The following is a 17,158-nucleotide window of genomic DNA, read 5'->3' as shown; positions in this document are numbered from 1 at the left end:
AGTCTAAACAAAAGCAGAACTTGGCTTCCTGTGAGAAGAGATGGGGGGGGGGGGATGAATGGCAACCTACAACATACTATTATTTTTAGAGAGTCGGATGTTCATACAGTGACACAAGCATGCATGATAAAAATGAAGATGGCATCGATAAACAGGATTAAATTCTGGAAAGCAGTCTGGTGAAAATTGAAGAGTAACCCCCAGCCGAAAGAGTGATCCTTGAAAATAAGGTTTTTCTTATCTCTATGTGTGGAACAGTTGTTTTCTTTCTTTTTTAATATAGAGACCCTGCCTTGACGGATGTTAGTATAAGTTTAATATCACTTGCATCAATAACCCATGCAAAAAACTTATTGGAATGAAAGGCGTGCATATATGGAGAGTTATGATGGCTGGATGATTATGTATGAAATACGATAGAACCTCAAGAGGGTTACAAACAAAGAGAGTTTCTGAAAACAACACATTCTCTCAAGGCAGCAATACTAACATATCATGTACAGGCATTGCCAGGACACTGCTGTTTTTTCTCTGAACAGCAAGTTTTTTTAAAATCAGTTATAATGATTTACAAAATAGGGAACCAACAATGTCTTCATTCCAAAGTTACCTGTACTGTACCTTTGTTATACAACTGGAAATCCTCTTTCATTGTATTGGACGATAGAACACAGCATTCTGATATTTGTTGCTGGGTTGTTGTTGTTGTTGTTGTTTTTTGGGGGGAGGGTTCATTTACAAAAACTACTGTAAAACCAAACATTCATGGCATGAAACTTCTGTAAATTTCCACTCGCGTTCAATGATTGTTGACAAAAACATTCATATATGCACTTAGTTTTGCTGATTTTGGCTCCTCGCAGAGTTCATGAAAGTTACTAAAATGCGAACATTTCTGGTTTTGCAGTATTGTGGGGTGTAGAAGCAGTGATCTTTTGGAGTAGAGAGCCCTGATGGAATGCTTGCACTTTGAGGTCACAAGATTTAAGATGCCCCTGATCGTGTGACATCTAATTTCTTGCTTTCATTTTCTTATTGACTGGCCCTACAAGTCCCCTCCTGTGGGTACCCCACCCCACCCAACCCCTCACTGTATCAGATTTGGCCTGTGCAAGAATCAGATGGAGCCTGAAAAACAGCATGTCTGAAGAAGTCTCACTTCCATGGAAGAGGCACTAGACATCGTTGGAAAATTGGGTTAACCCAGTTACATTTTTGTTAAATGGCATGCATGTGCTTCATTGCATGTACTTCTTTTATCGCTGGAGAGAAGAATTTGGTAGTGAATCTGTCAGACAATTCTGCTCAAAGAGATTGTTTGGTGTGTACATGTGTATATTTTTGTGTGACAAAGTCAATATTCCTGTGCAAAACGGTACACTTTTAATGATTCACTAGATAGTGCGTTATATATGTAGTGATTATGGCTACTGGGATAAAAAGTTTTAGCTGTGTTATGTGGGATGGAGTGTATGACAAATATCTGAAATTCAGTCAGGGCAGAGGTGTCTCATTTGGTTGAGAAGACTAGCTTGATTAAAGTGTTACAAGGCATTTACTGTGATCTAGGTAAGATATGGATGCTTGACCATTAAACTGACCAGAAGTCACATTTGGAAACCATAGAGCAGTGAAAAACTGTGCTTCATTATCACTCCATTCATCTTTTGGAGAAGAGATAGCAGATGTATTCTGTGTAACAGACGTAAACAAAATTTGTACTGTATCTCAAGATAGCATTATGCGAAACACATGGACAAGTTTGTCAAGATAACATAGTAACTTTCCATGCAAGAAAAGAGGAGAGGAAGAGAATAGTGCTTGCAGAACAGAAGGAAGAAAAAAAAAGAAAGATTTTGGGCAAAGAAATAATGAGACGATGGAGTGGAAATACCAGGGGATAGAATTGCTACTACCACCACCACCACCACTATCCCCAGTACAACTCTTTTTGGTGTTGTCAGCTGCCCAGCATTACCCAATAAAATGAATAAGACCCCGTTTACAGTGCAAGGCCGGGCCGAGCCGCGGCCGAGCCCGGCCTCAATTGTGGTACTTGGCCCCGCAATTTTGTCCGTTTACAGTGCCGGGCTAGGCCCGGGCTTTTAATTCAAACCTTTCAATATTTTGTCGTAGTGGCACTCTGCTTGTAAACGAACACTATTATTTGGAGGGCGCCGGTCGCAATGTGGTATAGTCTGGTTTCCAGACCCTTTGCCAACTGGACTCCGCAGCAACGAAGTCACCGCCCCGCAACAGAGTCGCTGCCTTTGCCGAAGGCACAGGCCTTTGTAGGACAAAACCACCTTAAACCACACTAGTTTTCGATGTTGAGGGCGTTAATATCCTGAATAGCGAAATAGTACAGGCAGAGGGTCTGGAAGCCAGACTAAATTTGGTACCGCATTTGGCCCAGTTTGCGTTTACAGTGAGAAATGGCCGGGCTCGGCCGGCGGAGCCGTGGCCAAGATTACCTCCAGAGCATGGCCAAATGCGCAGCCGATTGTGGTACCGCATTTGGCCTTTTGCACGTTTACAGTGAAATGAAGGCCGGGCTCGGCCGGGCTCGACCGGGCTCGCTTTCACTCACTGTAAATGGGGTCTGACTTTCTCACACACGAGGCATAATTCTAACTTCTTCTTTTTTTCTGTCTGAAGTTGAAAACTGGCCAAGAACAAAATGCTTGTTACCAGCAATTTGTGATCAGAATCAGTTCTCGCATGATGACATGAAATATTATCCAGCATCCTGAGACATCCTCAAATAGCTGTAGATATTGTCCAGGACCAACTAGGTAATAAAAATAGACTGCAAAATCAGAGAAGTGCTAGAATGACCTGCAGGTAGTCAAAATTACAGTCACTGTCAAGTCGATTGTCTTCCATTACTTTCAATTTAGGCAATTATTGTATATAGTCAAGTCAGGATTCACAGCAATATATTTCATCCATGGTCAGAGATATCATAATTCCTCGATGGAAAGACTTCTAACTTTGTCCACATTTTTGCAGAAAGGGCATATTAGCATGAATGATGGAGGCAGTCACCAACAAGAGGCAATTTGGTGTCGAAAAGGTGTCTGATTTATACATTAGCTCTCGGCTTATCGAGGTTTTGATCACAGAGGATTTCCTTCTACTCAATCTATGACATGTATGATTATTAAACGTTGACAGATGTGACTACAAATGGCCCGGTGCAGCAGTGCCCTTGACATTTCATCCACAATTACTTTGAAATGCTCCAAATAGCTCACACTCTCTCCTTGCACACACTTGGATAAAACGTACATGTTGCTCGTGGCATGACCCAAGTGCGGGCAGTGCTATGAGGTGGAAAGGAGCGGTAATCCGCTCGTTGTGACCCAAATTATTGGCCAGCTATTCATGCCTGTCTATCATGTCGTGTGGCAGTATCCCGTAGCTCTGCAGAGCTCACCAAACGGCTTCGCAGCCGCGAGATGATAATAACCTGGCATTTACTTTTAATTGATACATCATGTGTGTATTCTTGTGTCAAGGCTTCAAATCCCACTTGTCTTCACAACAAGAACTACATTGTAGCACATGTCAATATCACCACTTGCTTTTGGAACTGATGAAATCATTTTATTTTCTTGCAAAACCTGAATTGTTGTGAATGCTGTTACAATAATCTGATCATTAATATCTTGGTAGCTGAAACCATTTTTGCTGCAAAACCTTTGCATCCAGACATTCTTTATAATGTCTCCCATGAACACATGATAACAATTGAGTAGAAAAGATCGGCATTCTTTCATGTGACGTAAGTTTGCAATTGTCCATTATCATTATTTCCTGGTGGCAAGACCATTATGGTAAGACTCCAATCCACAGAGTCTAATGATGAACTCTACGTTGACAGTGAGACATGCCTTGTCTGCTTTCTGTTAGCATTGATGCACATTTCCCATTACCATGATGGAGGAACACTTTTTCGTTTCGCCACAAGTTTTCCCCTCGCAGCTCTTTCCAACTCATGATCAGCATTTTGCGCTTCCGTTCAAACAAGTGGCTTGTACTTTGGAGGTCTCGCTACTGAGCTCGGTGAATTTCCAGGGAGGATTAGTTGTAGATATCTGTCCAGACTGCGGGGAATTTGGTAGGAAGGGCATCTGTAGTGGTCAAAGCCACATCTTGTCTTTCTCTAGTGCACTACTATTACTGAAACATTAATCACAGGACAAAGGGATGGCCAAGCGTTGACCTTTTCCTTTTTGTCACAGGCACAAGTTAATTTATTTTTTTAAAACTAACAGTTGCATAAAGAGAAAGAAATGAGAGGAAATTTTGCATTTATATGGAATGTTAGTATAAGATAATGTATGCATGGTATCCAGATTGGCTGTCTCGTAAGGACATTTCTACACTCCTGTAAAAAGGAGGAGGGGATCCTTCCAGATACTTCTGTATAAATGAATAGTGCTTATATTCTCCTCCATGTTCACTACAGCAGCTGTTATTTCAGGAGGGAAAAAAAATCCGCATAGAGCAGGAATATTACGCAGACATTTTAATGCAGATAACAGCTGTGGAGTATTGGTTTTGATTATGCAATTATTTCTGTCTCGTAACTGGCAGATTTATTCTCATCACAAACATGCAGTTTAGGACTAATAGGTATAATCACTGCATTTGAGCATTCATTGCCATCATTAGGGGCCTACCATTACTGTTTTCCATGCAAATTTTTTTCCCCTGATAGAAGCTTCTTTTGAAGCAGTCAACTTGGGTGTTTTCAAGATTTTTTTTGTTTTTTGTTTTTGTGATGTGAATGCTAATGTACCAAGAAAGATAACACAAAATCAGCATACATGCTTGCAGTGTCTGTCATTGAACTTCAAAGTGACATCAATGAATAGCAGTTATTGTATTTTGGATCAAAAATTTATCTTTAGTGATTGGTTGAAAGAGCTTTACATGATTATAGGTATTTTCAGCTATGTCAGAATATTGGCATGCTGGACACTCCGTGGCGTACTATTTTCAAAGTGACATCACTTTTATTTTTTATTTTCCAAATAGTATATTGTGAAATGATTCACAAAGCAATTTTGACATGGCATGCTGCTTTGTACATTGCAGGCCTCGAATTAACCGACGGCCACCGACGGCCATGGCCGTCGGTGCCCCTCTCGTTGGCCGCAATGCCTTTTGTTTTTTGATCAAAGTTACGGCCAAAAAAAATGTGCCCTTTTCCTTGGGGCCGTGGTGCCCTTTTAGAATGAAAGTTATTATTTATGACGTATAATATGCCCTTTCTCAAAGTCTACACTTTAATAAGCTTGAACAACTTTCCTGATCTCAAATATCATACCTTCAGTTCACTCGCGTCCCAATATATCCGATTCAAACTCAAAGTATCTTTCCGCGATACGAGACGACGTGTACGTACATGTACGCCCGACCGGCTTTTACCGTCCCGACTGCCTCCGCAGTGCAGCGGCCATAGAGTTACTAGGCTAGGCAGCGCATATTCAGATAGAGTAGTAAAGAGTGAACACCAAGTTCACCAAGAAAAAAGAAAAATCCCACGATGCCAAGGTGCCAGACTGGGGAATGGGGAGGGATGGAGAGAGAGAGACCAATCAACAGAAGAAACCGCACACGCGCGCGCAAATTCCTTCGCCTTGTGGTTTTGTCAGCCAGCTGTCGGAATGTGCTTTGAAGTTACATGGCAGCCTGGCCTGACTGGCCTGAAAGGGTGTCGAGTTTCAATCAATACCTACTGTTGTTTTATTCATGTTTTAAAAAATGCTGTTTCACCTAGGATAGAAACGCGGAAATCGGGAATGTGTTACAGCCGTAGGGAAGAGGTTTTTGTTGTGCGTTGCACTTTGTGTGTGTGTGTGTGTGTGTGTGTGTGTGTGTTTGTTTGTTTTTCTCGGTATTTTTCTTCTTTCTTTTTTTCATAAACACCCAACATATGCCCTTTCCAATGTGGCCTTGGTGCCCCTCTGACTGACCTAAGTGCCCTGGCCGCTTGGAAAAAGTGCCCTTTTCTAAATGGCCTTGCCCCTCCAAAATCCTATTTCGAGGCCTGACATTGTACCTTCACTCTGTGAAATGTAACAATTTTTAACAAAACAATTGTGACATCACAAAGCAATTCTGACATTGCGTACTGCATCGTACCGTCACTCTGTGAAATGTAACAATTTCGAACAAGAAAATTGTGACATCACAAAGCAGTTTAGACGTTTTACGCTGCTTCTTACGGTCAGTGTAGGATCTTTCCACAACATTGCATCCACCATGCAACTTCTCGCCTCACATTTTCCCCTTCTTTTGTTTACATTTTTTCCTTCTTTTGTTTACATTTTTTATCCAAAATATGAAACGAGTACTCTCAGCCTAGTTTCGAGTTTCTGATTAAAATCATAGGCCTCAGTGCCTCCAAGAGTTCTATTCACTTTGGATCTGTGCCCCTCAGTGAATATTACTAATTTGGAGTCGCCTCTGCCCATAGTTTTAACCAGACACTCTCAAGGCAAAGTATATTTGTGTACTATTTCCAGTCCTTTCAAAATCCTTATTCAGCAGTCTTTCTAACTTCTGTTGTTTTCTCAGAAGTCACAAAGCCTGAAACCATTCCCATTTATGGTGTACAAAAGAATAAAAGAGATTTTCCATTGTTACTGCCTCTTTTAAAATAAAAATATTTCCAGGTAATGTTTGAACACATTTCAGTTTTACGTTCTCTGTTATCCTGGTACATGCAACTTGTTTGTTACAGAGAGGTACGGAAATGGAGACTCTTGCAGTTTGATTGCAAGGAATGACATTGAAATTGTCGGTCTGCTTTGAATTCTTCCTTTGTTGTAATAATGTGTCACTGCTTTGATTGATCCAGCCCAGCCATTGTTGCTGAAAGTCTCCTCAGAATACACCACATACCATGGAGAATTTTGGCCATTGTTAGAAAATGTAATCATCTCACCTCAACATATTTCAGCCCTGGAATTCTGAACACCTGGGATGATGTGTTTGTTCATTTGTTTGTTTTGTGTTGTTTTTTTTTTCTTTGCCAACACAGCCCCTGGTCTGTACAACATGAGCAATTTCCATCAAATTTGTGAAGTACTAGTTGTTGTTGTGCACATCACGACTTCCTTTGTTGTGGCATTTGCAATGTGTGCATGATGATAATGTACCAAGAAATCATGCATGGAGCATGATTTTAATCATTACAATTTCATATAAGTATGTCACCAAGTATACCTCATTTTGGAAGGCCAACAAATCACAGATTGGTGCATGCCACATTTTTAAATTTTGAATATCACATGTTACCTTTTGCCGATATGTAATTTTTTTTCATCACTTTAGACATAATGTCCATGGCATTGACATGCAAATATAGAATGCTTGTATGTATTCAATGTTGCAAATTGAAATGACTATGTGAATAAATATCTCAGGTGTAAAGTTTTGTGACTTTTTAGGCTTTCTGCCTTTACTGTAAAAAGCTGACTGTGGTGATATGCAATTTTTTTTTTCAAGGAGCATATGAAATAAATCAGGTTAGGAGAATGCATATCACCTGACACCTCTTTGATAAGGCAGTAGAGGAGAATCTGGGAAAAAAAATTGTTGTACCGTAAGGATGAGATATGTATTTAAGATGTTATGCATGCAGACAATATAGAGTGAGAATATTGTAGTGTGTCAAGAAAAACAGAAGAAAAGCACATACAAGTGACTTTTAGAAGATTGTTCATTAAATAGATATGGTATTATATTTTCATCTTTTCTTTTCATTTCTGTGTTGATTAATTACGTATTAATCCCTCAGCACTTACACACTTGATCTGTTTGTGAGCTACAGTTCATTTCAGGAAAGAAGTTCTAATAGGGATCACTCAGGGCCTTATAGAAATGCTAATGAATGCTGTTGCCCCCTCCGCCGTGTTGAAGAATTGGCCACCCCAAGCAGCAGCAGCAGCCCAGAAACAGCGCTGCATTAACTCATGAGTCATGCCTTGAAGAGCTAAAATGAATCATTCATTTTCAGCACCCCATCTAGGCATCTTCTCCCCCCCCCCCTTCCTTTTCTTAATCTTCCTCTCCCAATATCTCATTCACCTTCTCTTGCTATTGTATATTAGTTTTTTCCTGTCATTTTTACCCTTCTTTTCATCAGTTACCCTCTCATTTTTATTCCTCTCATCTCTCTTCCCTTCACTCCCCTTTTCTATATCTTCTTTATTCTCCTTTGCAGTATATTTATCATTTATCTCTATTTCTTTCTCTCTATCTCTATCTATCTATCTATCTCTCTCTCTTGCTGGCTCTATCAGTTTGTTAATGTTTTCATCATTCACTCTATCATTTACTATATCATTTTAACATTCATCACCTCTCCTTTCCATGCTCTCCTCTCCTCCACGCCTTCCTTCTATCCCTCACTCTCTCTCTCTCTCGTTCACTCTATCACTTCATCCTCTTCTGCTCTTCTCTTCATTAGTTGCCTCGTCATTTCAAGGGAGGCCAAAGTAAAGCTCCCATCTCCCAGATATTGTCTAGACAATTTGCGTCAAGGGCGGACACATACTTGGAAAGCAGCTCCGCCAGTGGATGTTTGCAGATGAGCGGCATGTAACATCACCGTCTCTGACTCACTAGTCTGCATATTGTGATGAAATTTGAGCAGGGTTTCTGGTGATTTTTACCCACTGACAGTGTAATACAGGTGGTTGGATTTTTAAGGCAATTTGTTCCGTTTTTGTCATACCTCCTGACATGCCAACATAAGTGCTTCACAAAGTTAATCAATTTCATCAGTGATTTTATGGGCCTGTTTTGTCAAGAATCTCTCAAGCATTATTGCATTGATTATACTTATCTAAAATATCTTTTCTACTTTTCAGGCCAGTAACGCCCTATCTAAACGATTTGCTCTGCTCAGCATGTTTTCATACGGATGCGTTGTGTTGTTGTTTTTGTCAAAGCTAGAATTAGGCTAAGAATACTGTATAAGCTGTTATTTTCGCGAGGGTTTTATTTTTTCGCGAATTTCATGAATCACAGTTGGATCGCGAATTTAACAACACGCAAAAGTGTCGCCAGATGCTAGAGTAATGGTACATTTAAGTTGGCGTAGGTGTCAATTCATGAAAACAACATCTCGCGAAAAAGTCTGTGACCTCCTCATTCGCGAAAATATCTGTATGCAAAAATAGTCTCAGCATATACAGTAACACATTCATGGTCATGCGGTCACATTCGAAATGAAAATATGATTTATGAAATTGGTCCAAGTTGAACATTATTTGCTCTGCTCCATGATGAATGAAACTGTATTCCTGTATTCCCATCAGTCACAGTTTTTTTAGGGTTTGTTGTTGTTGTTTTGTTTTTGTTTTTTGTTAAAAGTAACATTATGGGAAACATGATTGTAATAACTTTAAGAGAAATTCTTAATTTAGGCACGTTTTAACTCCTGCAGGGAAGGAAGTAATAGATGCTTATCACAATCTAAAGGTGATATGAACTTACAGCGGTGACTAACAGTTTAGTCTCTCTAGGGCAATATACTTGTAGCAGCACAAGATGCAGACTCTTGTTTTTTTAGGTGTTTGTACTGCAGGTGACAGACTGTAGTGATTCTGTGGCTGGTTACACTCTGAACAGAGTGGTGCTGAGGACTCAAATTTCATTTTACAGGATCATTTCCTGTTTTCAAGCTGGATTTGAGGATTGCCCAAACCCATATGTAACAAATTTGGCTCTTTTTTTTTTTCTTTTTTTCTTTTTTGCATAGGAAGGCAGAGAAGGTAATGCAAGATGCAAAGGAAAGAAAAACCAAAAAACATGATACATGAAAGTGTATGTACTGTTTTGGATGGATGGAATTTATTTAGCAAAGTCATATGGCTTCATAAGAAGCAAGGAGTACACCCAGAACTCATCAAAAGCATACAATCTAGAGATATCTGTCCATCAGGTAGTCGTTTATCCTAGTGGCTGTTCACGTTGATGTTTATTTTATGTTCCCCAAAGGTCTGAGATACAATTGTAGTACTTCCTATGACCTGGATTCAATAATCGTACGTGTTGTTTAAATTTCTACGGAATCTCTCATCACCAGGAAATGGGGCATCCATACAGGGGGATGCAATTGAAGTGCCCTAGAAGACACTTCTAGGCAGTCACCCTTTCTACGTAGTGGATGTTTTGCTGCAGCGAATGTGAACATTTATCTAACTTCACCTTTATCCCTTTGTCTTCGCTGTCTTCACCATACTTGTGCCTATTCCTGAAGTGCACACAACTTCATGTTTTGTTTTGCTCAATGCCTTGATATTTTCCCATTTATTTTCATTTGAGGTAAATGGAGCTCAGCAGCTGGGAGAGCAATATCCATCTTTTAAAATCTTGAAAATGTTTCAATACAGTGAGGAAAATGAGCATTTCCGAATATGCAGGCATGTGTGTCGATAGCATGGCTTTCGTGAGAGAGCCTGAGAAATTTACTACTGTAACGAGGACAACAAGAGAAAGGTGCGCCCCATCCAACTCGTGCAGTGCTAAGCTTGCGCACAAGTATAGCCCGAAGGGTCCAACAAGACTTTAGGAAGAGATAGACAGATCAACGATAAAGAGCAGCATTGAGGGAGGTTTTTCAGGTTGGACGACGACGTCCCTCCTCGCAGATTTCCCCTCCCAGCGCATAGAGAAAACTCAGCGCTCTCTAGATGACAGCTCATTGTCAGCTAATCCTATTCCATCCCAGCTAATCTGATGTCAGTCCTCTTTGTAACATTCCAGTGGGTACTTGACCACTGACTTAGGGCTTGGCTGACCATGAATAGAGAGAGAGAGAGAGGAGGAGAGAGAAAGAAAGGTTGACCCGTTATGTGGGAAACAATTAGAAGAATATTCTCCGCTGTTTGAGCACCTTTGCTTGCGACAGTCAATTTATTCTCTGTGCATCTTGAGTGTTTTGCCCCACTATTATTTGCAACATGAACAAAAGCATATCATCAGGGATACTGCTGACACTGATTGACACAAAGGTCAAAGCCAATTGCATCATATAGGTAAATAGATTGATGGATAAAGAGACTGGTCAGTGGACAGGTTGGTGTAGAGTCAGATAAATTGAATTGAATTGAATTGAATTGAAATGGTTTATTGATATCAACATCGTCGCAGCCAAAGGCCGAATTGTGATGCTTTACAGCAAATGATATAAAAGAATACATAAAAAAGCTCAAAAGAGGAATACATGTACAAGCAGATGAACTATACACATAAATATCCATAACAAACTCAAATGAAGTGTACGACTTATTCTATAAAATATAAAATATTACAGTTGAAAAAAGAATCGCGAGATTAATATTGCACAATATCATGATATACATTTCAGATTGCAAAAAATTATCAATCTTTTTGTTATCTTACTTCCCATTTCTCTCTCTCTCTCTCTCTTTCTGTCTCCAGTATTCTCATTGTCAAACTAATAAAGTGGGCCTGCAAATGCAAGATTTTTTTTTACCTTTCTCTTATTTCTCTCTAAACAATCTAAAAAGAAATCAAGCAGAAATCCTATTGCAGTGCACATCGTATATCATATAAAAATAATGCATAGCAGCTGTGCTGTAGAAATGTACCTTAGGTAAGGAAAAAAACAAACAAACTCCAACTAAGGTAGGATGCTAATGCAGGTGTGATTTCTTATGTGATACTATAGTAAAGCCTGCTTAGTGTGTTAAAATCGACAAAGGTATGGTTGACAGTATTGTCTGTGTATGCAGAGCATCAAATCCAGTGAGCCTGCAAATAGCAGTATTGACCAAACAAAAAAGCTCTTACCACATGACAGATTGCACTTTTTGTGCAGCCTAAAATGTTCTTAATTTGCTTTTTAAAGCACTTCTGATGGTTTTGCAGTTGTTTTTCTAAGGGTGTTCAGTGGGAAGTAGTGTTACTATATCATAGTATTACGTTCATGACAATGAGGACTGTTTGAAACAATGATCATACAACATCTGTAGACATAACAAGCTACTATGTTATTGGGACTTTCTGGAGGTTAATAGCCTGCAGGCAGTGATAATGACTTTTAAAATACTTATCATGAGTTATGTTTTTGGTTTGTTTTGTTTGTTTTGGTCATGTACATGTCAATTTTCATTCAAGTTATTCACGTTGTATGTGTGTGTCATGTTCATGTTATGGTGTGGTAATGAGATGGTAAGAAGGCAAGTTGCACAGTATTTTCAGGATATCTTCACTTTGTGTGACCAAATGAGTATTCATTCAAAATCGTCTTATGACATAATAATAAGCATATGACATTCCTAGGATAGTCAAAAAGCACATGGATGTCCTACATGTAGGTGTGTGTCTAAGCATCATAGCTGGCAAGTAATCACAAGTGCATACAAGGTCTGAATACTAGATCAAGCTTGGTGAGATAATAGTCTTTGTAATTGTGTCAGTGGTTTAAAAAGCCAATAATGTGGTTTTATCACTCCTCCTGAATCAGAAACAGTATTCCCAAATCTATTACGTAGTAATAATCAGAATTTTCCAGTCATGCGAAGAAAAAAAAAAGCATTCCTCAGAAGTAACTGCTAATATATTGTATTTTCATACTCCGTGACTTTTTGAAAACACTCAGACAGCTATACTTATGTGTTTTCTTTTTTTCTTTTTCAAGGCTATAAATTTTGACATTACCTGTTGTCCCACTATAATCACTTTCTAGATATTTTTTCTTTAAAAAGTAAATAACTCAACATACAACAATCAAAGTAGCGGGTACTTGGAATGCGAGTGTAAGATTGAATGCAGCAAAAGAAATTTGGCCGCGTTATCTTTGCAATGACCATATCTTGCTATTATTGTTATTACATAAAGTATGCATGACACCCTATGAATGAGAATATGGAAAGATGGTGGAAATATTCTGCCCACAACAGGGAAGAACTGCATGCCAATGTAATTCTTTCATCAAGTGAGCATGAAATAGCCTTTCGTTAGATGTGTGGATTCCCCGTAGGCTCTCGCTAAGTAAGACCACGCAGCTGAATAGATGGACGAAGGCAGCTGGATGACCTGCCCACCAGACCTCAGTTGTCTCCTTCTTGGGGACTGGACGCTTTGCAAACATTGGGGTCGCAACGATTTGTCTGACCCTTTCATGTGTAAAGGAGTGGAAGAGATGTGAAAAGGCAGAGTGAGAGGACTGAGAGACAGGGGAGAAAGGGCAGTTGATAATGGAGGAGTGAGAGTGGCACATCTTATGAACTGCTATGCTTACAGCCATCCAAAACAGGCAAAGACTATGTGTAGTTGAGTGGGGATAAAGTAGTTTAAACAGGCCTTGGTTTAATATGTGACTGACAGCTATCCACCATTCCTATTTTTTGCTGGACTTTGGGTCACCAAGTATACTTATACATAATATATAGAGTTTCACAGCTCTAAAGATTTCGAGAAGTATCCTGTTTGTTTGTTTGTTTGTTTGCTTTTTGTTATCATGCAGTGTTGTGATTTTCCCTGTAAAACGTTCATACTGCCTTCAATTGGCCTAGCTAATACAAAGTACTCACTCGTGTGCAAAGGTGGGATTACACAGACTTGTAATGTGATTCATGCATTTCGGCTCATCCTTTCAATTCCCTCCCATCTATTTTGTTCAGATGAGGGGAATTGGAAAAAGAGAAGCTATGCATGTCTCCAAACATGACCAGGTGTTTTCTTTGCAATGATTCCACAACTTTCATCGTAAACTTGGCATCATTGTATTTCCTTTCCAAAATCTATTGTGACAAAAAAAGACTGTCAAGATGAATTTTGGAATGGAAAACGAAAACAAGAATTGAATACATCGTTGAAAATAAAAATGTTTTGCTCCTCTCGCCCTTATCTTTATCCAGGTCCGTGAGCAACATATCCACTACCAGAGCAAACGTTGCGTCATCAACGACGAGAAGAACTGTGCGGTCTGCAAGAGGCGTATCGGCAACAGCGCCTTCGCCCGCTATCCCAACGAGGTCATCGTCCACTACTACTGCTGTAAAGATCCCGACGTCTGCCCCGTAGAGCCTACATGACATTGAATGACAACACTGACTTCTTTTTATAAACTTGATCTTTGTATTACTTTTCTTCTTATCACAATGCTGATTAAGGAAAAAATGCACTCCTATCTTTCTGCCCGTATGTATCACATAACAAGTAGGTATGCAAACTAGGTTTTGCCATTATTTTTAGCCTCAAAAAGTTGTTTTTTAAACTTCTTGCCTTGGAGTGAAAGTGAGATCCAGTGATGACATATCATGCCAAATGTGTCCATAGCTCTCTTTAACATGTTTTCGTACCTCATGTATGCAGAGGCAAATATTCGCATGATACTCAACTGCTGTGTGAAGCAAGAAGTGTTGGACGCAATACACTGCTTTCTGTTAGTATCAGCTACTCCAGTATACCTTGCTTGTTGTACAGTGAAGAGACTTGCCAATACAGACATTTTCGTGATTACAATCCCAGGGGCTGTATAGTTCACCCATGCATATATTGTCTCCTTTATAATCGTCTTAGTGTGCCCTCACATAGCAGTATGTGGGCTGAAAGGAGATTTGCAAGCTCATGTGACTTTTCAAGATCTTTGTCACATTAAGTCCATTCACACAGCCACCAGTAGTTGCGATTATTTGCATCGCAATTTGCAATTTTTTTTTTCATTAATGTGTGGACATTAATAATCACAACTGTTAGTGAGATTCAAATCGCAATCCGCGCACCACCAATGTGATGTTTCCAAAATAGTCATGCTGTTTTTTCAGAATTGTTGCAATTATTTGCACTGTGAAGTGTGTATGAACAGTGTGCAATTAAGATCATGCAAGTGTTTTATATCCCATAATGCAAGGCTCCAGGACACGCTGAGACAGTCGGTTCAAAGAACTGATCTGTATTAAGGCAAAGTCAGGTCAACTCAAGAGACTCCCATACGCGCAGTTTGGCCTCACTTGAATCGTTGCGATTTGAGTCAAGATAATTTTACGGGAACTAATGCAAGTTGGATCACGATTTTTTCCTTGCCTGTCTATCTGTGAACCAGAGCACCAAAAAGCATGATTTGAAACATGACTCCACTCACCCTTTTTCAGTGTGTGTAAATGGGCCTATTGTTTTGTAGAGGGCATTGGAAGTATTATAAGAATGCCAAACCCCACCCTTTTTTAATTTGCACAGTCACTTTTTGCCAAACTCTGCATCAACTGGCTAGTTAGATGGTATTGCCTTCATATCAGCATGATTTGTATATGGTCATGTCCATGTATAAGAAGTCCACTGTCACTGTAAATGTGAAAACAGACATACACAGAGACTGACACATCTTCACACACCTGCAAGCAATATAAAAATAATAGAGATGAGTATGTTTCTAGTATCTATATAATATAAAGCAAGATATTTTTGTGGCATTAAATTTTCACTATTGGGAGCTGACAGCCTTTTTTACAGCATGACATTTTCGCAAATTGCCTCTGGCATTCCATGCATGTAGTGTAGACAAGAACTTTCGCATGCATTTTAAGTTCACGAATCTTGGCTCTCGCGAAATCAAAATGCATGCGAACATTTTTTGACTTTACAGTATTGCACATTTTTGCTATCTGTCTTGTCATCTGTAGACCATTAAGTTGTCACCATCATAATTTGCCATTTTTATAGGACTCCCATTTTTCCCAAAGGGAGCCATATTGGGATATGCACATTACTCTGTCATTTATTATTTTTCTTCTCTCAAAGGCAATGATGGAGACGTCTGAAGCAAAGACTATTCTCTATATCTTTTCTCCTGTAATACTTTTTTTTCCTTAGTAATAATCAAATTCATTATAAAAGTAATTTGGTTTTTTTTTCCTCAATACCAAGTCATTACAATGAAACTTTAAATGCAATGATAATTCTGTACACAAAAAGGGGAGTGGCACCAAAACACACAGTTATCAGGCATGCCTAATAGTACATGTACAGATAACTGGTATGTTGGGGGTTTTTTTTCTTCTTTTTTTTAAAGGTACATTTTCATCAATGTATTAAACAGAAAATGAAGCTTGTCTCAAATTCCTGGCCCTTATTTTCAAGTTGTTTTAAAACAATGCATTGTTGTTGTATTTTTATTTTACACTACATAGATGAGAAATACAGGTGTGTCTTATATCCATGTTGACACCTTAGTATGTGGGCATTTCAGAAAAGAGTATGTGGGGGGGGGGAGGTGTTCAAGGAAGACATTTCAGATAAATAACAAGAAAATAGTCTCTTTATTCAATTTTGTATGGTATAGTAATATGCACATTATCTTTGACACACCACTCTGGAAAGATATCAAGACTAATAGGTTTTTGCAGCTACAGAGACACCTCTCACGACAAAGTAGTATTGGTTATGATAAACATTGCCGACCCCATTCTTCAGCTGCATGCTCCGATTCACCAGTCAGCCACCGACTAAATGGACGTGATTGAATGAGCGGCACCCAGGGACTCCTTTGGCAAATAGAAGCCCCCTGAAGTTCTTCCGTTTGTTATGGGTTCTCTCTGTTGGTTTGATGAAAGACTGTGTACTGAAGAACATAGCATGTATGTTTCTCACAATGTTCAGTCCCTGATTAATATATACATGTGAAAATTTGGTGATCATTTTGACCCTCATTTACATATCACTTTTTTGGTGGTGTGTTGTTTATTTATTCATATATCTTTTGGGGTGGAGGGTTCCAAAAAAAAAAAACAATCATCATTCTAGCTGAATTGTGCAGTAAGCACAGTTTAATAAATGATTAGTGCAAAAGAAGAGCATTTGGAATAGACTATATTAATTTTGAAAAACTTGTATTTTCAAAGTGATAATGGAATGTTAAGGGTAAAACTTTGCACTTTTTTACACCAACAAAACAAGTTTTTACAGAAACACAGTGGCACAATGCAAGCGCTTCCAAAGATATTTTGATGATATCACTGATAGCATTTCAGGTGAGGTGCAATAGCTGGCAGAAGATCAGAAAATTGGACACACTGTCATTTTTTTTTGTTGTTGTAGGAGTCATATAAAAGAAACCAATGTTTCTCTCTGATAGAATGTGACATTATTTGAGGGTTACATCAGT

The 17,158-nt window shown here is 39.1% G+C and overlaps 1 protein-coding gene across 1 annotated transcript in view; it reads left to right on the top strand.

Annotated features, from left to right (window-relative positions):
• Window positions 1-15,159, top strand: part of LOC139712754 (vam6/Vps39-like protein) — a 95,420-nt gene extending 80,261 nt beyond the window's left edge. The window contains exon 21 of the mRNA XM_071624548.1: window positions 13,914-15,159. Within this exon, the coding sequence (XP_071480649.1) occupies window positions 13,914-14,090 (177 nt within the window). The 3' untranslated portion in view covers window positions 14,091-15,159. The remainder of the gene's footprint in view (window positions 1-13,913) is intronic.
• Window positions 15,160-17,158: the final 1,999 nt, after the last annotated feature.

This window comes from Diadema antillarum, unplaced genomic scaffold (assembly GCF_040938485.1).
Source record: "Diadema antillarum isolate AM-2024a unplaced genomic scaffold, OU_Dant_1.0 seq00001849_RagTag, whole genome shotgun sequence".
Taxonomy (NCBI): domain Eukaryota; kingdom Metazoa; phylum Echinodermata; class Echinoidea; order Diadematoida; family Diadematidae; genus Diadema; species Diadema antillarum.
Note: the sequence above shows the minus strand (reverse complement) of the source record. Positions and strands in the feature narration are given on the sequence as shown.